This window comes from Corvus cornix, chromosome 8, assembly GCF_000738735.6.
Source record: "Corvus cornix cornix isolate S_Up_H32 chromosome 8, ASM73873v5, whole genome shotgun sequence".
Taxonomy (NCBI): Eukaryota; Metazoa; Chordata; class Aves; order Passeriformes; family Corvidae; genus Corvus; species Corvus cornix.
In genome coordinates this window covers 5,616,448-5,642,521 of record NC_046338.1, presented here as the reverse complement: position 1 = coordinate 5,642,521, position 26,074 = coordinate 5,616,448, and the positions used below count along the sequence as shown (strand labels likewise).

The window sequence follows — 26,074 nt, the reverse complement described above, 5'->3', positions numbered from 1 at the left end:
TCCACACCTTAGAGCAGCTCACCCAAGTGTGCAGCTACCTAAGTTCTAAAAATGCTTGTGAGAGAGATGGAACAGTTCTGACTGCCCAAGATGGGATTACCTGCAATTGTGACTTCTGTGTGTTAGAAGTGGTCTGAGCACTTGATACTGAAGCACTGGACACAAAAGAGATCCAAGGGGACAAACTCCCAAAAGACCACAAATTTTTGGCTTCCTTAAAAAGAAGAGAAGGATCTAAGCAAAACACTTACGAACTTGTGTGTTCAAAAACATAGAAAGGCACAGCAGAGCTAGTCATTTGTTGCATCTGCAAAAATATAATTTTATTTACATATCCAAATACAGGACATTTACTTAAGTGAAAACTGTATGCTCACAATTCAAATAACAAGTTCACTTGCCATTTAAAAACCACAGTCTTAATATCTGCAACTGCCAGTTTTACACCCCAAATGCTAGAGAACTTGCAGCTTCTTTCTGTTCTTTATGCAACTGTTTAGCCCTGTTTTTCAGATCCTCTGCCTTAGCATCATTCTTCTCAACACCATCTCCCAGTTTGTACATGCGACTGGCGTTGGCACAAGCCCATACGTGCCCCAGTTCACAGCCTTTCAGCGAGTACTTCAAGGCATGGCTCATGTCCTTGGGCACCCCAGCTGCTCCCTGCAGGTACAGCACACTGAGGTTGAAGCAGCTAGGAGCAAAATTGCCATCACAGGCTTTTGTGTAATAGTCTCTAGCAGCAACAGGGTCGGGTAGATCATTGTTGGCTCTTCCGTCCTGGGCCAGCAGCCCAGCACTGTGACACGCATTTGCTGACTTCTTCCCACCTTTCTCACATGACTTCATGAAAGATTTGTAGGCAGCTTTCAAATCTGGGTCGAGTCCACCTGTCAGCCAAGAAACAAAACATTACTGTGAGGACATGCTAGAACAGCTGGGAGCTTTCTGTTTTGCAGGATGCTTCCCACTGGAAATACAGCATCCATCACTTTAGATACTACAGTCAACATTTAGGGCTTCAGAGACACTACTGTTGTCTCAGTAACAAACACTTTACCAATGTATTTAAGTTAGGAAACTCCTCTGCTCACAAGTAATCACAAAAGCACCAGCAATGAAAAAACAACCCAGACCCACAAAACACTCTTTCCATTACTACATTAATGGATTTAATATCTTACACTAGGCAAATATTATTTTGCCAGTATACCTACACCAAGATTGTTACTAGTTTTGAACTACAGTAAAATATTGTTCCTTACTAGTACTGTCATTTGGAACATCTCTCACTAATTTAACTGCTTTCCATTACTGTACCAGTAAATACATTTTGAGCAGACTTGGGGACTACTTACGTAAGCATGTAACTAGTCTGTGAGTTTCTTTATTTCTTACTTTCTTTCACTGAGAATAGTCCAACAATACGAGATGTTAAGAATTGAATAAGCAGTAACATTGTGCACTGGCTGTACTTACCTGTTAAACGGATGTAATAATAATAATAAAAAAAACCGTAGTTAACATACGGCTGATTTTTCAGAAGGAAGCAGCTTAAGATTTCCCATCCTCCCCCCACTTTTATGAGGTGACCATGAAAGGGGCAGGACCGATAATTGCTCCTTCAAGGTCAGGACGAGAGGCAGATGTGAGGCTGGCCGGGTATTGGGATAGGTTGCCCGGGGAGGCGGTGGAGTCGAGGAGCCCCCCTGCCCACCTTTGCCGAGGGCCTGGTAGGCCCCCAGCTTGTAGCAGCTCTCGCTGTGCCCGTGCGCCTCGCAGTTGTCGCGCAGCACCCGCGCCGCCGCCACGAAGTCCTTCTTCACGGCGTCCAGGTAATCGGCGAAGCGCTGACAGCCTGCACGGCACGGGACAGGGGCTGAGCCTCCCGCCGACCCCGCGGGGACGGGCGGGGAGCGGCGGCGGGGCCCTTACCGTCCGGATCCTTCTCCCTGAAGCACTGGTAGCTGTACTCCACGTGCAGGTTCTCTAGGTACGCCCGCACCTCCTCCTCGTCCGCGAAGTTGATGAACCCGGCCATGGCCGCGCTGGGTCACGGGGCGACGGCTGCGGCGGCTCCCGCGAGCACCGAGCGTTCGATTCGGCCCCGCCCCCGGGGGCCGCCCCTTCCCCGGCCCGTCCTCCGGCCGCCCCTCCAGCCGCTCCTCCGGCCACTCCCCCCGGCTCTTCCCCAGACTGTCTTCGCGCACCTTCCTGCTCAGCTGTTCTCATTACGCTTTCTCCGGTGCGCCGTCAGCAGTACCGCTCCGTCCCGGGGTCACCGGGAACGCTGACAGTTCAGCAGTTTTAAGCGCTAACACGCTGTTAGTATTTTACTTTCAGAGTTTTGCACCACTGGATGCGTATTCTGGAGGTCTGATTCAGCACAACCCATAAACTGAGACATGACAGTACATTAATTGCGCTCTGCATGGCCTTGGAGCCGGGGCTGCTTTCCCCATTCCTCAATCTGCCTCCTGCACGCTTTTGTCTGGATTAACAGCTCAATAATTTCCAACTCTGTTTTAGAACAGGGGTGCTGCTGCGAGAGACTGCTCCCAGCCACTGCTCCTTTCTGTGGTACCACAAAAGCTCTCACAGCTGCTTTTTGAAGTACTGGAACCTGCACTGAGCAGGCAGTGCCAGGGGCACTGGAAACACCCAGAGACTGGTAAGCACTTAACACACAACGAACCCTGGTTCTCCGAGGATCTGAAAATCACAGAATGGTTTGGGTGGGAAGGGACCTTAAATATCTTCTTGTTCCATCCCCCTGCCATGGGCAGGGACACCTTCCACTAGAGCAGGTTGCTCAAAGTCCCATCCAACCTCGCCTTGAACACTTCCACAGATGGGCACCCACAACATTATGGGTTAATTTAACCCAAACATGATAACAGAATACCTATACAAAACATGGCACACTATCCAATTCCAGCAGTTCTGAGCACAAACTGAATTTTATGTGAGTAAAGTAGCACATTAGAAATCTGTGTGAATTGCTTATAATTAATCTGAGTTTGAGTTAAAATAAATTTCAAAGAATATTTGCAATATTTGCAAATGCTTTGTCCCAAATTACTTCACTAGGATAACAGTGGCTTGTCAAGTTTTTGGGATAAATAAAACTCAGTTAAATCCTGTGCTGAGTCTCCCATAGGAAGAAGCCTGATTGTTTATTAAGGGCTAGAACTAATTGTGACCAACCATCTCCAGCTGGACTGGCAGCAAACCCTGCCAGGTGTACGGCTGAAACACCAGTTACAACTTCTAAAGTATTTCCTTAAAACTTTTCAGACTGTTCAAAATTTGGCTTGCAGTTAAAACACATTTTCTGTACGAAGCTAAAGTCTTGTTTTCAGTATGTATTGACCAAAACCCACTGCCACGTGTGTGAGACGGCAGGAAGAACATACACATTGTTTGGCCTATGCTGGCTGCAATCTGGGAATGTTTGTATGAATCTCCGTTCTGGATGGGGCCTTTGGAAGATGAACTGCTTTTGTACCGACAATACCGTTTCTCTAAAATCCAGCTTTGAAAACATTTCAGTTTGCACAGGCTCAGTAGAAATTCCTTGAGTTTGTTAAAGTCCTTGAAGAGTCTGCTCTTGCTGGGATTTTGTCTTTGCAGTTTCTGAAGCTGATGTTGAGCCTGTGCCAACTCAACCATATGGCTGCTCCATACCAGGAATGGAGAGGATTCCTGAGTACAGCGGGGCAGGCCAAGAACAGGCACTGGGAGCAGGGGGTCAGTCTGTCACTGAAAGTTTTCACTGTCTGAGACCAGTTCCTATCATAAATTCGGGAGATGAGACATCTGGTGATAGGTAGGAGTGAATCAGTGAATTTAAAAGATATTGAAAGAACAGCCTGGAATCTTGCGAAGACATTATGAAGTGGAAGAAACACGTAATGGACTAAGAATAATAGTATGAGCTGCTTCCTTATCTAAGATAATATCTGTGTCCATAATTATATAAGTTGTTTCTTCTAAGCAGATTAGGTTTTAAAGTGGTTAAATTCAGAACATAAAGATTCTTAATTCTGTGCTTGTCAGATCCTGAGCACGTAATTTATTTTCTCTACGTCAGCAGCCTTATCTAAAGAACTAGAACTACAACTGAGCTTTGCTATGTAGTCCTCAAACTGGTAAAACTGTGTTTCATGGTATTTATAGAATCTTTTGCCATCTTGTAATGACAGAAACATAAATAATTTTAGCAACTGTTACTTAATATTTATGTGTCTTGCTGGTTTGCAAACAACAGTTATTCAAAGCTTCTGTATGTAGAATCAGCTACTCTTTTAGAGTAAACTCTATATAAAAAATAATTTTATTTGGATAGGGTATTTGTATAATTCTTTATTTGTATCCCGAAACAAGAAATAACTGTATTCTTTTGACCAACAGTACCTTGTATGTATTGGTTGGGAGACAGGTTTTCTTCACTACTACTGTATCTGAAACCTGAAATTACTTTGGATGGAATGGTTTATGCTTATGGCAAAGCTCCCCCCCAAAGCAGGCGGCAAAACCCATTGTACTGGTGTAGGTTATTATTCATATTACCAGAATAAACCAGTTTGTGCAGGAAACGCTTAAATTGCAGAGGCTCGTGAGCACGCAGCGTGAAGCTGACGCCAGTTCACGGCTGTGTGAGGTCCCCAGGGGCACAGAGCTACTGCTCACCTGCTCCAGCCGGGCGCTCACCGGCGCCTCGATGTTCCCGGGTCCTGGCTCCCCTCCCGGAGCAACCAGGCCGAAGAAAATGTCCCACACACTCGTAACAAGTGAGGCCGATGCGCTCTGCTGCGCAATGGCCCCTTCTCCCCACACCTCGAGCCTTAAACGCGGACGTTGAGGCTCCGCTCACACAGCCCAGACGAACCTGTGCTGGCGCAGCCCCTTTAAGGGAGGCGGGTTCCCGGCCGGCTGAGGCAGCATTCACTTCCAGGTCGGGGGGTAAATACGGGGGAAGGGAGGGAGGGAAAGAGAAAAAAAAAGAAAAGAGAAGGAGTCCAGCGACGGGACCGGCTGGCTGGGCGCTCGCCGGCGGCAACCAGCGCCGCGATGGTGAGGGGGCGGTGAGGGGCTGGTGGCGGCGGACAGGGAGGGAGGGAAGGAGGGAGGCAGGGAGGGAAGGGGAGCTTTCCGCCTGCAGCCCCGGTGTGCCGGACCCGGCGCAGGTAGCGGAGGTGACCCCGGGGAAGGGGCCGCCATGGCGGCGGCGCGAGCCCGGCTGGGGGCTCAGGCCTCCCCTCCCTGCCGCCGGTACCGCGGCCGGGCCGGGGCAGCCCCGCCGTTCGTTGTGTAACCGCGGCGCTGCCGCCCGTTATGTAAAAGGGCGCTCGGGACCCGGCGGACGGCAGCGAGGGAGGCTCGGTCCCTGCTCGGTGCTCCCTGGTGTCCCCTGGGCGCCGGGAGAGCGATGACGGCAGGCCCGGGCCCGCCGCCGTGACCGGCCCCTCAGAGCACCGTGCGGGGCCGAGCACCGGCAGCCGCCAGGGCGGAGCGGGGCAGAGCCCCTCGGCTGGCCGGCCGGCGTGAGGGCACCGCGGCGCAGCACAGCCCAGCCGCCTGTGCCTCCTCCTGCCTTCTCCGGCCCCCCTGCAGCACCTTCCCACTGGGAATTGCTTTGTCCAGGGTCCGTCTGGAGGAAGCCTTGCCAAGGCACGGTGCGTGGGCCTCGCTGAGCTCTTCCAGCACGGAGCTGCCAAAAGAACAGCCTTTCCCTGCTCTAGACAGGCCGGAGCAGAACATATGGGAGCTGTTTGGATTGCTCCTCTGCTCCAGACATGAGTGTGCATATTTGCTTTTCAAGGACTAACAGGAGCTTCCTGGGCGATCTAGTCTCATCTATTGTCGTTAAAAGCCTCATTTCGGTCAATCCCCTAATGAAGTTATGTATCATTATTTTTGAAGTAGGTACATTTTGTGCCGGCTGTTCTAATCAGTGAACTAGGGTAGAATTTCATTGTTTAACTGTGTACTGGTGTCTAAATTTATGGCAAAACTTCCAGTCCATGGCATTTCTCTGTACCTTTTTGCTATGCTCGCAGTGTGCTTCTCCTTAACGGCTTTTTTCCGTCTGTAGTTTATATTCGCTGTGCTGTATTTATTTATAGGTAGCATTTGTATCTCTCACCTTTTGATCTTCTAGCTAAGAAAAGCTGGGTTTATGTCCTATTCCCAACGTGCTTTTCCTCCCCAGAGCATTTTAGTAGCTGTTATGTTTAAACTGAAATGAAGGTATCTCTTAACATAAGTACCCCTGTGAGATCTCCCAAGTGTCTTGAAAGTGACATAATCGTTCCTTACTTTTTATTTTATGCTTCTCCTGGCATCTTCTTTCACTGCTTCACCTTGTTTTCTTGTGGTTCAGCACACCACTCTCATTCCACTCTCTATCATTCCTAATTGATGAACTCGTATCTGAAGTTCTTAATATTAATCTTGAAATAAGTGGCCTTACTATGTCATTTTCATGTGATACTATTTAATTTTAGACCTCTTGTGATCGCTGCTGACTTCGTATCTGTAGCAGCTTTAATCAGTATGTTCCCACTTCTTGTGCCAGAATAGTTAATATTAAATTGGAGTTTTGAGCATAATCCTTCCTTGAGTCTGGCTAGTAAATCACCTACTTCAGTTTAATTCCATTTAACTTAATTTAAATAGGATAACCATAAAGCTTTCTTAGTAGCATAAATCATGAAACAGTTTATTTTTCACTGCCTTTCCATTATTAGCACTCAGAAGAATTTTGATGGCTGTTGCTTGAGTTGCTATTTCTTAATTGTTTTAAGAATGTTCATTTTAAGAAAGTTAGTAAAGTTTTGGGGCTGTGGAGAGGTGGAAAACAGCTGGGAAACATGGTACATCCAAACCAGAGACTGAGGCTCTAAATTACCTCTTATTTTTCTGCTAATGTTTTGGGAGAAATGACTGCCACAAATTGAAAAGTCCCTAACCCTGTACCCATCTCCTCCTTTGAGAATTCAGAGAGGGAAAAGCAGGTGGGTCTGGCTTACAGAGACTTTGCATGTTTGGGGTTTGTCATACTGAGTTTGCAATTGGGTGTAAAAGTTGGGGAGCACATCATAGACATGGTTCTGTTAGAGATAAAATTGGTATCTGTTTTCCAGTGTTACATACTGGCTTACTGAGGGTGAAAAGAACCAACCAAAACAAAACACTACTGATGGGGGGAAAAAAAAAAAGATTTGGTTTTTAATGAGCCTGAGAGCCAGAGCCTGTAGGAGCTGAATCTGTCAGGCTGGAGTTGGTAGGATCACAACCCCTGTAATGAAAAAGGCAGTGGAATTTAGGGGTTTTGTTTATTTATTTTTTTTTTTTGGAAAGCTAGATTGTAATTACTGACAGAAAACAGCAACTGTCACAACTGAAACAACTGTTTCTTATTTCTTTTTAGGTATTGTTATATAAGCAGGTGCTTGCCTGGTGATGCTTCCCCAGAGGAACAGGATTTTGTTTTGATACTCACACTCAGCTAGTTAATCTAGGCTTGTAATGTTGGGTTTAAGAATCTCTAACTTATTCCCGGTGCTTTAATATGTTGCCTTAAGCTCTTTTTGCCTTTTGACTGCACTTTAAAATATGTGTTAAATATATTCTAGTGGTATTTAAAGCTGATTCATAGAGTTCTCAAAAGAAAGTGTGGAGGATAGCGTTCTTTGGGAGAACCTTTCCAGCTGCCCTGGCGTGAGCTCGAGCTGAACTGGGAACATCAAGTTGAAGCAGGTTTTGCATTTCAGTTCACCACTGTATTGGATTACTGTTAGAGGCTGGTAGCCAGGCAGTTTATCCCACTCCCCTGCACACTTTTGGTTTGCCTTGATTATACTGAGCACTTAAAAAGGTTTTTTTCAAAAAATAATTAATTTAAATAAGCCTTTAAAAGCCCATCTAAATGCAATTATTCTACTTTTTATGCTGTTCCATAAACTAGCTAGGTTTTAGATGTGTCACATTATTCTCATAATATATGTTTTAGTTAATGAAGGCACCCCAGCTTGCATCCTGTAATGCATAATTCTGTATTTTGGGGAATTAATTTTTGTATTTGTTTCCTGGCTACTCAGTTAATTTGATGGAATGAAAGAAACTATGAGGTTAATTGAAGTATCAGATAATTAAGATGACTATGAAAAAGTAAACTACCATAATGAAAGTTCCACTCAAAAACTGCTGAGTGATGTTTATTAAATTAAAAAAAAAATTAAAATTTAAACACTGTGCAATGGTTGACACACATGTGTAGTATCTCATTAGACAGAAAGTGATCTGAAAACAAATGCCATGTTTGTCTTCAACCCGACATTCAAAAGCAGAGCTAGAGAAAGGAACCACTTAAATTCTGACCTTCTAAGAGCTTAAATACAACTTTAACTGGGCAATATTGTCTTTAAGTAAAGAAAAGTGAGAAAAGGAATGCCTCCAGCTCACATAAAAGGCTTCCAGACTGCGTTTGAGCTGTTCTATTTCAGTAGCAGACAGTCTAGGAAATTGTTTTTAGGATGCTTGTCACTGGACTTTATTAGATACAGATAAAAACATTTTGCTTGTCTGCCCAGGTTATCTCAGGAGCCTTTGTTTGAGGTGTTTTCTCAGTTTTTTGGCAGCAAGTTGAAGAAATATTACAAATGTCTCCTATGACTGGAATGAGTGGAGTTAATAAAAATGGAACTGTGTTGTTTGCAAGTGTAATTGATCCCTGCTTGTGGTTTTTGTTCCTTGATTGTATGGAGATACCTTGTATGAACTTCCAAAGGGATTATATAAAAATTAAACCGGCATTTCCAAAGGACAGATTGGCCACTCAGAGGTACTGGTTGAAAAAATAGTTTTCTGAGTCATATGCCAGTGGCCTATCTGCAGGGCTAAAAATTCTCATTGAAGTTTGCTCACTGATACATAAAAGTGTTTCAGCTTTTCTGGCAGAAAGGAAGGAACAGTTCCAGGAGGAATGAAGAGAGCCAGTATTGGTTTTGTCATCTTTGAGCATCAAATTAGAAACACAAGATCTCATGGGAAATGTGGATGTCTTTGCTTCAGTGGGAATGATTTTCGTACACCTTTGAATAAGGATTCTGATTTTTGTTTGACTCATCAGCTGTCATATAAGCCCTGGGTATATGTATTGATATCAAGTTAAAAAAAAAAAAAAATTCCCATTTCGTATTAAAAATGTACTATTTTAAAATAATCAGGCATCGTTGCACACTACAAAGAAACAAAAGACATTCACAATTCCAAATTCTGTCCTTCCTTTTCTTATCAGCTTAAGATTGGAGGCAGCCAAAATTGAAGTTTCTGGTATGGGAGCAAGTTGCATCACAAAGTAACTCCTGTTTTTGCATCAATACAATGTAATAATAAAGCTTAAACAAATAATGAAACTTAAGCACTTAGCAAAACTGAGTTAAAGGAATGAAAGTTGCATGTCAAAAGCTGCAGAAAGAGCTTGTATTTGAATAATTTGGAGTATTTCTTTCCCAAGCCTGTACTTAAGTCTTCAGGAGCTATTAAACTGCAGTCTCTAATTGTTGTCAGTACATGATTCATTAAAGATAGGCTCCATTCCATCTTTGCCCTAATGTGGTACCTCCCAGTCCTCAAATATGTGCACCTTATTTTAGAAGACATATCTCTGTAAACTTATTTATACTTCTTCTGTATAACCTTTTACATATTTCAGTACTCCTGTGATCAGCATATTAGGCAAGCGAAGCAACAGAAGTTAAATGAGCTGGGAAAGAAAGGTGAAATGATCCAGAACTTTCAGTATAAAAGGGAAGCTACTATTTTTCCTACAGATGAGATCTGACAACAGTTGATGCTGTTATTTTCAATATTGTCTGGGGGAGTATGTACCAGTCACTTGGCCTTCTTTTGTGTGGTGCTGAGGATGATTCACACTGCTGAGAGTCATTCTTTATGTTGATTAATCTGTGTGGCTGAAAACAGTAGGTTATTATTAGACATGTAATAAAAAAACCCTTTGAGATTTTCATGTATCAGTATACAATCTCAAACTCTGAGGGAAGAGATCAAGTTTATATTCTGCCTTGTCCTTTGTACCCAGACTTCTGCTATAAATGATTCCCAGGTGCACAGCGCCTGGAAGGAGGAAGAGGATTACTGTAATAGATGTTAGTTTATTGCTGCACAAAATTTGGAATTAAACCAGTTCTTTTTGGGTTTCCTTTTTTGATCTGAAGCTCTAGCTGCCCGTTTCAGTATCAGAAATTGCTCCCATATCTGCAATTTATCCGCAGTATCTGCATTTCTTACCTAGGTTGGTAGTAAATTTCTAATATGGGTTAACTTAAATGAAAGATTAAAAGAAATATTTTAAATCCAGAAGTAAAATTTGATTTTTAAGTTGTCTTTCAGTCTGTTTTGATTGATTAATTCCCAGTAGACATAAATTAAAATTATTTTTCAGCAATTGCTTTTCTTCCTCTGGGAACACAAGTAGGGTTCAAGCACAGCAGACGTGACTAGATGTGGTTCTGGGGTGACAGGGGAAGGAGGCTCCCATCAGTTTGGCCGGTTGTTCATTGTGTGACCTGACTTTGTGTGCCTCTGAGGGAGACATCTCCTCTTGTAATATTTGCCAGACTAACAAAAAAGACATTATAGAGTAATGGAAGGTTCATAGAAAGAATGACTTGACTAAATCTCCTTTGTTTCATTGTGTTTTGCATATGACAGGAGGAAGCTTCTCCGTATTCTTTACTTGATATCTGTTTGAATTTCCTAACTGCCAACCTAGAGAAGTTCTGCACAGAAAGGCAAGATGGAACGTTTTGCTTGCAGGAGCCAGGAATGTTCCCTCAAGAAGTGGCTGATCGACTGCTGCAGACAATGGCATTTCATGGTAAAAACAATCATTTGTGGGTCATTAGTGAAAATATTTCACCAGAATGTGCAGTTCTGCTATATTTTCTAGTAGAATCTGCTGCTGCAGCTGTTAAAACTGTTCTGTAATCTCTTAACAGAAAATTTTTGTTCTTTTTGCTTTTCACAGCTTCAGCTGAGCTCTGCATTGCCACACAAATCTAAATAGAAAGCTCTTTGTCTTGGTTTATGATTTTAATGTTCCTTTAATTTAACATTCTTTAATCTTCTTTCAATCACTTCAACAACAAAAAAATTGATTCTACTAGCAACAATATCTCTTGAAGAGCATTTAATTGAATGTTTTTTACTGTGTGCCCTTGTAATTAAGCTAGAAAATAACCTTGTGATTCATTAAAAGTTTCTTATCTCTTTTAACACTTTTATTGAAATGGAATTATTTGTTTGAAAGCACTCAGTTTTAGAGCAGTATAAACACCTTATGGTATTCTTATATTTTGTGTACTGGCTTACTGGTTCTCTGTCAGCATATCTCTGAGGAGAGGGCTGCCCTCTTGTTTGCTTGCTTTAAGCATGATAAAATTTGTATAATAAAACGTCTTACCATGAAAAAATGAATGTACAGAGTATGCTAGAGAAGAGGTAAGAGACCCGTTCCTTGAAATCTTGGAGACTTCTGTTAAAAAATGAGACATGACACTAGAAAAATTACTGTAAACAGACCAAATACCCTATCCTATACATGCAGATTTTATTTGGGTCCTCCTGGGCAAGTACTGGTGTTCTGGTTTTGTCAAGTTGTTCTGGTCAGAAATAACAAAGGAATGGTCCTAAAAAAAGATAAGCTCAAAAAAAAATTAATCTTTAGTATATACTACTTTCTGATAAGGAATTATTTAGAGTAGTCCCAAGAAATCAGATTCAAGGAAACCGAATTACCAGAAACTTATTACCAGTGCTGGCAATGGTGAAGACACTTCCAGACACCAAAATGTCACAAACACACAGGGTGCAGGATGGAAAAAAGTGCGTGGCAGGAAAACATGGTGTGGCTAAAGTAGGCCAGGGAGAGAGCTTTGGTCCTTAAATGAAGAGATAAGCAAAAATTAAGAAGTAATTTAGTGATACTTTAACTAAACTATAATTGTATTTATTGTTTTTACTTTTTCTGCTGCATACCAGTTGTTTCATGCCATATTTTTGCTTTCCCCACAAAAGAGGAGAGTAGTCCCCTGACTATTTGGTCAGAAATGCCTGAACCATTTGCTCCTTAGAAAGGTCTGCAAATCTTAATATTAATTTGCCTTTGTCACAGAGGCAATTACTAGTCCATGAATTAAATCCAAACTGTAGTGGCAATGATGTTATTATTCAAATATATTGAATTTTTATTTAATTTTCTTTGTTAAATATGCGTGAAGATACAAGATTAAAAGCCAGGAGTGTTGACATTTATAAGCCTATAGAGCAAAATTAGGGCATGTTCTTCCTACTCCTTTTGTGTGGATGCTTGTGCAACTGTACCCTTCTCATGGCTTTTTGTAATCCTTCTATTGATAAGACACTAAGATTTCATATTGGTATATTCAATGCATTTTTGATAATTCCATGGAGGGAACTCAATGTATTGTTTCAGTTAGGATGTTGCCAGTGTTTTGCAAGAAAAGGCTACTTAGGCTTTCTTTCTGCAGAGTAAAAAGTAAACAAGATTGTTGCTTTTTCTTTTTTTCACTGCTGTCTTCTTCTCCTTCCCACCCTTTCCTTGCCCTCCTCTTTCTATTCTTTGAATCACTTCTTAGGTTTCTTTCTCACATTCAGCTTGTTTCTGAGCAACACTCCTACCTTCTTCATATAGGACTTAATTAGCTTAATTTAGTATTGATCCTACTTATGAATTCAATCAAATGCTAGATTGTTTAGTTAAAGCAAGATGAGAATAGGTCATTGATAGGTGGTGCATTCTTGAGGTTAATGGAACTGTGGCCAAAGGAGAATCACACTGAGAAATTTTGAAATTCTGTTTTTAGCACACTTCTAACCAGTTCAATGAGAAAAATACAGCAAATGAGGGCAGCAGTCTGATTGTTTTTGAATCATACCCATAATTTATTTAGTGTGTACCATTTTCTGAACTAAACAGGTAACTTGCATTTACTGCTTCTTAATTTATCTGTCCTATTCTTAAACCTGGAATTTTCCAAACATGACGTCATAGTCTTCAAAGTGGAATCTCTAATGTAAGATTTTGGAATCGGTGTCATAATGATCCAAGGCAAACTACTTTGTAATTAATCTTCTCTGCTAACACTTGGTACCCTTTGGGTTCTTAATGTTGAAGTGGTGTTGTGTAACACTGGAACCAAGCACTGATGCTGTTTTCCAACAGGGCTTCTGAATGATGGAACCGTGGGCATCTTCCGAGGCAACCAGATGCGCTTGAAACGAGCCTGTATCCGCAAAGCCAAAATCTCAGCCGTGGCTTTCAGGAAAGCCTTCTGCCATCACAAGCTGGTGGAGCTCGATGCTACAGGGGTAAATGCAGATATAACAATCACAGACATTATCAGTGGACTGGGCAGCAATAAGTGGATCCAGCAGAATCTGCAGTGCCTGGTGCTGAACTCACTGACTCTTTCTCTGGAAGACCCCTACGAGAGGTGTTTCAGTCAGCTGTCCGGGCTCCGCGCGTTGAGCATCACCAACGTGCTGTTCTACAATGAGGACTTGGCAGATGTTGCTTCACTTCCCAGGTTGGAAAGTCTGGATATATCCAACACCTCCGTCACTGACATAACAGCACTCCTCACCTGCAAAGACCGGCTCAAGTCTTTGACCATGCACCACCTGAAATGCTTGAAAATGACCACAACGCAGATTCTGGATGTTATAAGAGAACTAAAATACCTGAATCATCTTGATATTTCGGATGACAAACAATTCACATCGGACATAGCTCTTCGTTTACTGGAACAGAAAGATATCTTGCCTAACCTTGTGTCTTTGGACATTTCTGGAAGAAAACATGTCACAGATAAAGCTGTACAAGCATTCATTCTGCAGCGGCCCACAATGCAGTTTGTAGGACTGCTAGCTACTGATGCCGGCTACTCAGAGTTCCTAACAGGAGAAGGAAACCTGAAGGTTAAGTGGGGGAATTAATTTCACTGAAAAAATACAATGTGTAGGGAAAATAGAACTAATCATTTGTAACAACTGTGTGTCTGTGTTTTGGAAGGAGGCTGTAGGTTCATTTTTTTAAACTGTTAATTTTAATTACTGGATTTAGGTGAAATTCCTACTTAATTTTGATGCAAACTGCTAAAGTTACGTAATACTGTATATATACATATACTCGTAAGAAGCATCTGTTTTCTGTGCCTTTTCAATGAACCTTAGATCCTGATTTAGCATATCTAAGGGAGCTGAACTTTGTCTGGTCTGAATTCACTTACTGGGATAATATTCTCTGTATTCCAGACAGTATCTGGCATAAGTCAGCTTTGTGTAAGGGGTGGAGGTAGAATTTGCATGAGCTTTGAGCAGGTCGTGATTAACACGGTAGATACAATAAAGCTGAATAACTCAGCTGCTGTTACGCTCCATCACCAGTGCTATTTCCTCTTATGATATTTCTACCCATCTTGAAAGGTCTTCTGGTGATGAATACAACACCTAAGAAGCAATAACTTAGGAAAGACTTCCTCTTCTTAAACAAACCCTCAATTACTTAGCCCCTTAGGATGAGATGATGTTTTCTGAAGTGCATTTATTTATCTTTTTGAGGCAGGCAACAAGACATCATTCCCTGTTCTGTAGAATCCAAATGCAGTTATTGGAGAATGAGTGGGTTAGAATTAATTTTAAAAAATACGTTTTAGACATGTCAGTGGTATATCATCTTTGACACTGAGTTTTCTTTTCTGCTGTGCCTTGAAGATGTTGGAAGATGCAGAAGGAATGAGGAAGAGAGCCTAATGTGTCCATAGTTTAGTGTATCTCCTGTGCAAGTTGAGTTTTCCACTTCAGTTTTAAAATTCAAAATGTTCTTGTTATACGCAAGCGGAGTAACACAGCTACACAATTTGGTATTTTTTTTCCCCTGAAATATTTGACAGTTGTTAAGAGCCAGGTCTCTTGAGTACTTAATTGTCACAGCTGATAGCAAAGTGTCTGAATGTTGAAATGCATAGTTGGAGAAAGCAAGTTCCCGTTTGGTGTGATGAAGTACAGCATCAGGAGGTTATACCTCATGTTTGGTATAAAATAATACAATGTAATCCCTGCTGTTCAGAATGCGTGCTTCATCGAATTGTCTGTGCCATGAAAAGGCAGGAAGGAAGAAGGTTCTAGTAATGTGAAAGTCACAATAGACTTGTGGCAGTGTGGTTAGCAAAATGCAGTTTGCATTATTGCTTTTTTTTTTTTTTTGGTGGCCTAAATTCATTAGTAACTCTACTGAAATATTCAACTGCTTAGTCTAAATACTGTTTAAGAGTAAACAAGACACAGAACTCTTGGAAACAGCAGAGGTAAAATATTACTGTCTTTACAGCAGCCCTGTGAAATTTGATTATGAACACTAGGCAGATCTTATAGCTGAGAACATTAAGCTAAGTGGAAATTTTTCATGTAGGGTATAATTGGCTGCACAACATGTCAGTAAACAGGGTTGCCCTGTTCTAATCAGTGGAGAGTATGAAAAAAATCCAAGATGGTATCAGTTTGCTCAGGCTGTAATAGATTCCTGATATCACAAGTTTCAAAGAAATATGCCTGTATACAATACTGAATGCACAGAATGTGACACTTTAATCTATGAACATTTTGGTTTTTTTGTATGTGCCATGTTAAGTAGAACAAATTGTGCATGCTGCCCTAAGAATTTTAAGAAACAGTGATTGCAGCAATGATTGATTAAATAGTAGGACTGAGGAACAAACCATCTTTGGTTATACAACTTACAGTTATAAACAGAGAAAATAATAAATGGAAAATAGAGCAGGCTGGCAATCATTTACTTACTAAAGGACTTGGCCAAATCACTGCCTTTGAAACTGCAGCTTTGCATTTTTTGAGAATGAAACTTTGAAAGTAAAATGATGACATCTTGAACTAAAGATTATTTCTGTGTTCACAGGTGTCAGGAGAAGCAAATGAAACTCAGATTTCGGAAGCACTGAAGCGTTACAGTGAACGGGCCTTCTTTGTGAGAGAAGCACTCTTCCATTTATTCAGCCTGACGCATGTAATGGAAAAAACTAAGCCTGAAATTTTAAAGGTAAAATAATAGTTTTGATGATTCTTCTGTGCTGTTCCTGATCTCATTCCCAAAACCCTGATATAAATTAGTTTATAAGCTTTTAAGTTTTTGGTTGTGTTTTGTAAGATTCAAATTGTAATGTTAAATAAAAATAAAGAACTGTTTAAACAAGAGTGATGTAGAAGATGCCCTGTAGTGTTTTATGTTAGGCAAAATTGTTCTGTACTAATGGAAATTATCTAAATTTAGTAGCATGTAAATTAATTTTTTTACATAACGTTGAAAATGATATGAAATATTCTTCAGATGCTGAATTCTGTCATTAGATCATATCTGTTTGGGTTCAGATCAAAGGTCTGTCCAGTCCTATTCACCAGACACAGCAGTGCCTTCTGCTGATGCTCACAAAACAGTAATAATAAGGAAAGAATTCAGTGACAGTTGTCTCTACTATCACCCTCCAGTGTGGTAACAAGTGAATGGATATTGTTAGTGTTCTGTATGGGGCTGTAACCTGGAGCCTAGAAACTTCCTTAGAAATCCATTCTAGGCATTGGTTTTCCATGTCTAGAACACCAGTGATGGTTTGTTTTGTCGTGATCCTAAAAAGAGGCACCAGTAGGACACATGGTTTTTCTCTTTCTTATCCTCTTTGATCTTGAACAAGTGGCCTTAAATTTGCTGGCATCAATATCAAAAAGACTTTGTCAGTCAATAATCAACAAGAAAAATATTATTATTAGGTGATTAGTAGGTGAGATCACAATCAACATACATAGACAAAAATGTGATTCAGGAGGAAGCTGCAAAAGATCTATCCTGACCTAGCAGCTCTGGATGTGATTTGAAATGGCTCATCACCAAACAACAAGCCACTACATCGCTATCATTGCAGTGCAGACACTCTGTCCTGCTTCATTCACCTCTGAAAGGGTTTGGTGATTGCATCCCAGACTGGGTCTTTCTAGGAATTTCTTGCAGTCTGTGCAGCCTCTTCTTTGAGAGGTTGCTACAAGCTGTGCAAAAGGACTTGGAGCAGTAGAAACTGCCAGCTTTGTATCACTGAGCAGAAGGAAGTGTTATTCCTTGAGAATTAAAATTACACCAGATGGATTTCTCACTCAAGTACAAGGGAGGCAGGAATTGGGTGCTGTGAGTCATTGTTGTGGCCTCAAGCAGGAGGCAGATTGTTCTTGAGGTCTGTGTGCAAATGTGTGAGCAGCTAACGTGGGCCAAACTGCTGTGTTGCAGCTGGTGGTGATTGGCATGAGGAACCACCCGCTGAACCTGCCCGTGCAGCTGGCAGCGAGCGCCTGCGTCTTCAACCTGACCAAGCAGGACCTGGCGGCCGGAATGCCCGTGCGGCTCCTGGCAGACGTCACTCACCTGCTCCTCAAGGCCATGGAGCACTTCCCAAATCATCAGCAGGTACAAGGCAAAACTTCTCTGCTTTCTCTGGGATTCTGTCTTGTGGGTCTTAACAAAAGGTTTCTCCACGTGCCAGACCTCATGGAAAAATGTTTAATGATTCATAGCAAGAAAGTGTTCTGAAATGTGTGTTTCTGATGAAGCAATTATTTTTCATTTCTCACAGCTGCAAAAGAATTGCCTTCTTTCACTATGCAGTGACAGAATCCTTCAGGATGTCCCATTTAACAGGCAAGTTTTAGATGTCAGTTAAAATGAGTTGTAGCATTGCAGAATATTTTTCTTCAGAAGCTTTGTTTCTGGTCCCAGTTTTGCTCAGTTTAAATCATTCCAGTGTGCTGAATTTATCTGGCCTATATTGTTTTAGGCCTGTTGACCCAAATATATACCATTGAGTATAGGTCTGAAAAAATCCTTTGCTATACAGGGTTTTTTTACTTCACCTGGACGGGTCTGTCACCAATTGCATGTAACAGAAATCAGGATTTCTCTGGGGTTGCTTTTTGCAGACATTTTTCTACTCAAATGTTTTGTCCAAATACTTTGAAGTGTGATGATCTGATGTTTCAGAAGATTGTGCCAAATTTTTCTTCCTTTCTTGGAAGCAATTCCTGTGCACTCTGATACATAATTAGAAGTCAGAGACCCTAAGTCAACATCTTAAAGCTGATAGAGGCTCATACAATACCTCCAATTTCACTATCTTTCTACTTTTGATGGTGTGAAGCATACTTCTGTTGTCTGTGTACATCTTTCCTTTACTAAGACTTACGAGACTTATGAAAATTAATTTTATTTTTAACCTCCAGGTTTGAAGCAGCCAAACTTGTTATGCAGTGGCTGTGTAATCATGAAGATCAAAACATGCAAAGGATGGCTGTAGCCATAATTTCCATTCTTGCTGCAAAGGTATGGAGTTAAGCTTCGGGATGACAGGATAACATTTCTCAAGTCTAAGAAATTGTTGATTTGGTTTTGTTTGTTTCCAGCTTTCAACAGAGCAAACAGCTCAACTTGGTGCAGAACTCTTCATTGTTAGGGTAAGTCAGATACTTTCCTGCCATCCCAGCTGTTCATACTAGCAGTATTCCTGAAGATACAAAGTAAACAGAAAGAGATAAAATTCTAAGAACATATTAACATGTATCCATGTGAAAATTGTTTAGAATGTAAGCAAGAGTGGAAAAAATTCACACAATTAATGCAAAGTAAAATAGCAAGACATATCTTGATTTGAAATTCATTGTTGAAGGTAAAAGATGCTCAGAAGGAGAATATTTGAAGTAAATACTGCTGTAAAGGTTCAGAGTTCTGTGGATGGCTTTGTGCCATCTGTAATAGCCCTACACATGTAATTACTGTAAAAACAAAGGAATTCCTTTAGCAGGCAGCCAGTTCAGAGGGGAGGTAAAAAGTTTAATAGCTGTTAAATTTTGTATAGTTTGACTCTAAACATATAGATCTTTACTCTGCATATAAATTACAGCTATGCATTGCCCAGTTAGTGCAGAAAGAAGCAGAGGAGCTAATACATACATTGATATTTTGATATTTTTCCCCCTAGCAACTTCTACAAATAGTTAAACAGAAAACAAATCAGAATCTTGTAGATACCACCCTCAAGTTCACACTGAGTGCACTTTGGAACCTCACTGATGAATCTCCAACGACGTGTCGGCACTTTATAGAAAATCAAGGGCTAGAACTTTTCATGAGAGTCTTAGAGGTGAGGAGGGGGAGCTTGGTGGTGGATTATCAACACAAATTTATAATTAAAGCTGTGTCAATAATAATCATAAACGTTTACCTGGTGTTCGTTTCTTTTATCCACAGTCTTTTCCATCTGAATCATCCATCCAACAGAAAGTTCTTGGACTTCTGGTGAGATAAAAAAAGAAAAAAAAAAGTCTGAAATATGTACTTTTAAAATTTAAATTTGAAAGGGTTTTTTTTTACTCTATGTTAATCTGAAAAATTCCCTAATATTTTTTACTTTCTTCTTTAATCCTTGTATATTATTCACAATTTGTTTTTGGACTCTTCTATGTTTCTTCAAGAGTTATATTGAAGTTGATGGTTACAGTAAATAAAAAGAGCTTTTAAGAAAGGAGAGTGTGGCTTCACATGAGTCCAAATGCAAAAAGTAGGTTAAAAGTCAGTGGAATGCAGAATTTTGCACTGCTGAAATTTTTTAAAATTGTGCTTGACAATGTTAAAAACAACCTTTGATTTAGTGTAATCTACCTGTTAATGGCATAAAATCACTTACAAGAAAACCTCTTTGTTTTGAAGCAAATTCCTGCATTAGACTGGAAAGGTTTCCTAAAGCAAAAGTAGTATTTTGGCATGTGGTGGTCAGCTGGATGTATGGAGGTCTCATCTGAGTGTTTATATGTGTCTACTCACACAATATAGTTCAAGTTTTTGTTTGTCTCCCTCACACAGTGATCTTTCTGTTGACGTTTTCTCTTTCTTTATGATTATTTTCCCCATTCCAGAATAACATAGCTGAAGTTAAAGAGCTCCATTCTGAATTGATGTGGAAGGACTTCATAGACCACATCAGTAAATTGTTGCACAGTGTGGAGGTGGAAGTCAGCTACTTTGCAGCAGGGATTATTGCTCATCTGATATCTCGAGGAGAGCAGGCCTGGACATTAAGTCGCAGCCAGAGGACATCTCTCCTTGAACAGCTGGTACAGAAATGATGGTGAATTTTATCATAGTCTTTTATATTTTTTTCAATGTTTGTATTTAACAATCAATGTTCTTGGTTCTGTATTTTACAGCATACTGCCATTTTGAATTGGCCAACCCCAGAATGTGAGATGGTGGCTTACAGGTAAGTATTGTCTTGTAATCAAGAGTTTGGAAAACAAAAAAAAAAGCATACCACGTATCTATTATATCTGATTTTTGCTAGCAATTCTCTTAAACGAGTTTTAGATGCAGCAGACCAGCCTCTTAATGTTTATCGATGTCCCCTGCAGTTAACATATGGCTGAATGAGCAGACATGTGACCTCTGAAGTAATAATATTTAGTAGTAAAGCAAGTAACTGTTTCTCTCCTTTTTTTTTAATAGGTCTTTCAATCCGTTTTTTCCACTGCTTGGCTGTTTCATGACACCTGGTGTCCAGTTATGGGCAGTGTGGGCCATGCAGCACGTCTGCAGCAAAAATCGTATGTATTAAGAGAATATTACCCTTAAAATTCTCTTGTTTTGTATGTTAGTCACTAGCATGGAGTGGGAAAAAATAAGAATTTCTGGGGTATTCACTCCTAATCATCTGAGAAACTACATTTGGGGCTTGGCTAAATGTGGCAGAAAGAGAGTAGTAAAAGTTCTTTACATCTCTTCTATTTACTGCAATTTTACTGTTAGATGCATAGTATTAATTCCAAAATGTGGATTTGTGAAGATTTAAGTACATTTTTTGCTTGCACATGTGTTTTTATTCAAATAAAATATGCAGATACTAATGATAGGCAACAAATTCCCTTTAAATTAAGAACAATGACCATAGCAGGTAGCAGTGTCTTACTAGTAGAACAGAAGCTATAGTTAGTCCTCATCTCTAATTGCTTTTTTGCACTAACTTGCTGTGACACAGAAGTCACTTTCTTAACCTGTCTTTCCTATCTGCAAAATGAGAAGTAGTAATGCACAGGTGTTGGAAAAGGAAATAAATCCCCCAACCATAACTAAATGTAGGAGGGGACTAACCTTCCTGGCTTTTAGTACTTTTTTTTTATTTCTTTGACAGAAATTTTTGGCATGCGTATGTCTAGATAAAGCAGATTTCTTCTGAAGTATTGAAAGTGTTTTCTGTGCCAGTTTTCAATCTCCTTGATGGCAGCATATCTAGGCTTGTTTATCTCTGTCCCATAAATCACTGTTTCTGCAGGGATAAGGCATCTATTCAGGACCAACCAATAACATGACATAATATATAAATGCACACACAACACTGTTTTGCTGCTCTTCATAGAGCTCATAAATATAATGAGCCACTGTTCCCAGGGTGCTGTCCAGAAATCTGTGAAGGTTTTCACATTGAAGTCAGACTGTTCTGACAAAGTTGTTTTACTGGTCAGACTCTGGATAACAGATTTTAATGTCTCTTTGTGTCTCGGTCCTGTTAACTTAGTGTTGTCCTATTTGTTCTATTTATTTTTGGTATATTGTCTGCCCTCACCTCTGAGCTTTTAACATGCTACTGCAGTTTGTATTGGCCTACTCCTGATCTGAGGCCAAGGCAGAATTCCTGAAGTTGAGTTCTGATGGTAATTGATGCCAGAGGCTTCTGGACAAAGTTGCAAAGAAACCACATGTTGCTGCCTGTCCCCAACAACCAAATGTTTGGTAGCAAATGTAATAACCTACTCTGAGAGAAAATGTGTTTAATTCTGAAATATGAAGTATTTGGAAGGAAAATCTTCAACTTTTGGTGCTTGGCACCAAGAAAGCTTTTAGTAGTCCTGGAGAGGAGATGCTTTTTATTTTGATCCACTCCTACAGATGACAGTGTCAAATAGTCTAGAAGTAATTGGTTTTAAATTTTTTGTGTATTTTTTCTCCTTCTTCTGGTTGTCTATGTCATAGTCACTCAATGAGGTAACCTAACTAAAATATAAGTAGCACTGCAGTAAATGTGATCCCCAGTGAAATGCCCAGTGTCAGCATTTAAACAAGTCTGGTGTTGCATCACTGAGATGAGTGGTGAAATTGGGCCCATCTGAGGTAACGCCCTGTGGGTTGCATTACAGTCATCCTGACCTTTCCATAACAACTTCTGGAGCTTGCACATTACATTCACCATACAGCTCTTTTTATAGCTGTTCCCTACTCTTAATAATGCTGCAGCTGATGGAGATGTGATTTCAACTTATTGAATTCCAGAATGTAAGTGGAAAAATCCCTGGAAAGGCATTCATAGCAGCTTATAACTAATTAGAGGCCGCCATCAATATATTTGGCAAACTATTGGAAGGAACTAGTTTGTATTCACTCTCCAAGCCTGGGCAAGTGATGTAGTGTATCTCATACCGTTTTTTGGTAACTGTTCTGTACCAAGGTTTTTGGGAAAGGTGCTGATATTTACATGGATACTCACAGACTCTATAGTGCATTTGATTCCCATTTCTTCTGGTTTATGTGCACTTTAAATGTGCACAGAGGAGGTGGGGGGAAGAGAGAATACATATTACAGAGCACTTTCCAGTCAGCTGACACAGACGTGGTAGGAGACCTGATTACAGTTGGAATCCTGCCCAAATAACTCTGTTGTGTTGTCACTTGTTGAAGTATTGATGCACTTCTGTGGACACTTTAGGGAATGTCTTAAATACTGCCTGGAGACAAAAGTGAATTTGAATCAGTGTTTACAGTATCTGCTACCTTTACCCTAGATAATTCTGTTTTTAACTCCCTTTTTATAATCTATTACAGCCGCCAGATACTGCAGCATGTTAATTGAAGAAGGTGGTTTGCAGCATTTGTACAACATCAAGGAAAATGTCCACACTGATCCCCATGTCCAAAGGATTGCAATTGCCATCCTGGATAGTTTAGAAAAACACATTATGCGCCATGGGAGACCACCACCATGTAGGAAACAGCAACAAACCAAACCAAACTGAAAGCTGCAGGTAGAGGAGTGTAAAGTATTGTCTCTGTAATAATCCTCTCTGATATGTGTGTAGTTGGAGTAACTTATAATATATTGGTCACCATTAAAGTGATTTGCTGGTAACTGTGGTACCCAAACCATGTGTGGTAACCTTGCTGAACGTCACCTTTAATGGCAACCTCGTACACAACTTGTAAAGGGTCACAGCTTGAGCTGGTCATGCCTGTAGGGCTAGTGCTGGCTACCAGGAGATGGAACTTGTACAGATTGATATGCACAGCTGAAAAGAAGACTTCAAGGAGTATCTTGTTTTGTGGCTTCTGGGCGAAAAGGTTATTCCATCCCTGTGACTGCTGTTCATAACACTGTTCACCAGTTTGGTGTTTGAATAGAACTGTGTGTGGTTGTGAGATCAACACTTACAGATTAAAACAAAAGTCCATGCATGCAGGTGACAGAGACTTGTAACTAAGGCGACCAAAATGTCCATTGTCTCTTAGCCCTTCTAGACCCAAATGGGGTCTTCAGCTTCCTTTTCCTTTTGCCTGCAAGCCATGTTCTTTTGTTTTCCTTACTGCTGGAACGATGCCTTTTACATTTCTCCAGAGTCCTCCCTGCTCCTGTCAAGGTGGGGACCAGCATCACATTCAGGGAAAGGGGAAACCCACTGAAGTAAAGCAGTAGAAACAGAACTAAAATGCGACAGTACTAAAAGGATGTTTGAAAATTTACATTTTAAACCAAGAATGGGGTTTTGTTGTTGTGTGGCTACTTTTGGTTGTGTGTGATATCTTTCTTTTGTTTTTAGAATACTGATGGGGATAGGAGAAAGCTCATTAGAGCAAAATAACTGACATGACTTCATCATGGAGGGGGTTGCATGTACTCATAGAAGGCTGGGATATTTGGTCACCTTATTTATAAGAGACTAATGATTGCTCTCATTTTCTGTAAATATTCTGTCAGTATTGTGCAGTGAATTATATTTCCAAGCCGTCACAGTGAGTACAAAATATCACCCAATGTTCTATGTAAGCCCTGTGTCAATTGCATTGTTTTGTGGAGTGTGAAATTTTACATAAAGATGCTAATTGTATCAACTTTTTCTTTCTTGGTTACCTTTGGGTTTCAAACCATGTGTTGAATGAAACATATTGCACAGTGTACAGATGCCTGATACAATGCAAGTGATGGAAGCAAACTGCATGTCCATTCAAATTGAATTTAATTTCAGGTGTTGTTTTTGTTTATCTGCTTAGTCACCCTATTTCCGTGGCAACTGGTTGATATTCAGAGACTTCTGTAAATATTGGATAATTGAATTTAAAAAGAAAACTTATGTTTGGTACCTTACTAGCAGAGATGGCTTCTTCATGATGACCATATTTTACTATTTTTAAGTCCTTTCCCTCCCAACTCCCATCCTTCACATAAAAACACCACCTCTAATCTTCAATAACCTAATTATTATGTATTTCAGCAACTTCAAAAAGGTACTGATCCAGTAATTTAATCAGTGTTGTGTAATTGTTTTTTGTACAAGAGTATAATTTGGCTGGCATCATTTTCATCTGTGAATCTGATTATATACTGTTTTCTCAATTCCAACAGAAATTCAGCTGGCTGTAGCTTTGAATTATGAAGGTGGTTTAAAAATTAAAAACACCCTACAGGCTTTTACCCACCACCCTTCTGAGATGTCTGCTATGGGACTTCTATGGAATTTCCATTACATGAAATGGAAGACAAAACTTGTCAAAATTGGTGTCAATAGAATAATATAAATCAATTGCTACAAGGTTTTAAAATAAAGATGACAACTCTCCTTACAGTGCTGTCTTTTCCTAATAACAGGAGAACTTGCTGAAGCAACTTAACTTAAAAAAACCCCCCATAATCTACTCCTCTGTGCAGCACAAAATGCAGTGATGATACTGGCATCAGGCCAGGTGTCTGGGAGACATGTCACTTCACGAAGTTCTGCAACAGCAAGCACAGAGGTGCTAAATACCCATTTTCTTTTGCTCCCCCATGCTTCAGGCAATTAGTGAGCAGAATTCTTTCAAGCTGAAAACTCTGCATGCCTACAAGGTATGAATCCACTACACCTATTTGTACATGCCACTTATAGAAAGGTCTCTTCATCTTCCTGTGCAGCTTCAGGAGTTTCTGCCAGGGTAGAATAATTCTGGAAGCAACTTTTAAACTTTGTGTTCCACCTGTGGCATTTGCCATCTTTTGCAAAGGCTGAAGATCCTGACTCTCCATTACCTTTGCAGATCTTTACACAGAAAATTTGTATGTGTATAATTTGGTAAGGTTCCCACACACTTTTGGCACAAGTGAAACTGTGGTTTGCTTTGATAATATCATAGCATGAAGTTCCAATGTGGTAAGCCACATTTTGTGAGTCTTACTTTGATAACCTATAAAGCATTTCCTAAAGCCACATTTGCTGACTAATTCACTTTTGCTTGAAAGCCCCAGTCTAGGGAAATAAGATGCTGTAGAGCTAAAGTGTGTGGCATGTTTTAGTGCTGGAGAAACTCAAAGCAGAGGGAGAAAATAACCTCAACTTCGAGTCAGGCAGCAGAGGAAAACAGGTGACAGAGGGATGATGTGCCCAGGGTGTCTGGCATAGACTGATGTGATGGCCTTGTGTATCTGTGCACATACAGGTGCTGTGTTTTCTCAAGCACTGGTTCCAAAGGGAGGTGAGTTCAGGTGGCTGCAGTGAGTCAGTGCTGCACTACCCACAGCAGAGCTGGGCTGAAGGGCCACTGCTCTGTGCTAGTACTGCTTGTTCTGTCAAAGCAGTTGGAAGAGCACTGACACATCTTTATAAATTGAATTTCTCTCCAGTGTTT

General features: G+C 40.6%; 2 protein-coding genes across 3 annotated transcripts; one reads left to right on the top strand and one right to left on the bottom strand.

Moving 5' to 3' along the window:
* Positions 1-291: 291 nt before the first annotated feature.
* On the bottom strand, positions 292-2,132 carry LOC104695189 (cytochrome c oxidase assembly factor 7). The gene is made up of 3 exons (XM_010408823.3): positions 1,936-2,132; positions 1,718-1,858; positions 292-890 (listed from the first exon to the last, which is right to left on the bottom strand). Exons 1-3 carry the CDS (start codon positions 2,039-2,041, stop codon positions 442-444), a joined length of 696 nt encoding a protein of 231 aa, XP_010407125.1. The 5' UTR covers positions 2,042-2,132; the 3' UTR covers positions 292-441.
* A 2,836-nt stretch (positions 2,133-4,968) lies between these two features.
* ZYG11B (zyg-11 family member B, cell cycle regulator) lies at positions 4,969-25,038 on the top strand. Of its 2 annotated transcripts, none has more exons than XM_010408821.3 (14): positions 4,969-5,076; positions 10,741-10,906; positions 13,274-14,028; positions 16,025-16,165; positions 17,399-17,575; positions 17,742-17,806; positions 18,385-18,484; positions 18,565-18,615; positions 19,140-19,301; positions 19,409-19,456; positions 20,074-20,271; positions 20,365-20,417; positions 20,660-20,757; positions 23,027-23,330. In XM_010408821.3, exons 1-14 carry the CDS (start codon positions 5,074-5,076, stop codon positions 23,215-23,217), a joined length of 2,208 nt encoding a protein of 735 aa, XP_010407123.1. In that variant the 5' UTR covers positions 4,969-5,073; the 3' UTR covers positions 23,218-23,330. The 2 variants fall into 2 exon arrangements, with proteins under 2 accessions (XP_010407123.1, XP_010407122.1); XM_010408820.3 differs by lacking the exon at positions 4,969-5,076 and adding an exon at positions 5,883-5,924 and having other exon boundaries at positions 23,027-25,038.
* Positions 25,039-26,074: the final 1,036 nt, after the last annotated feature.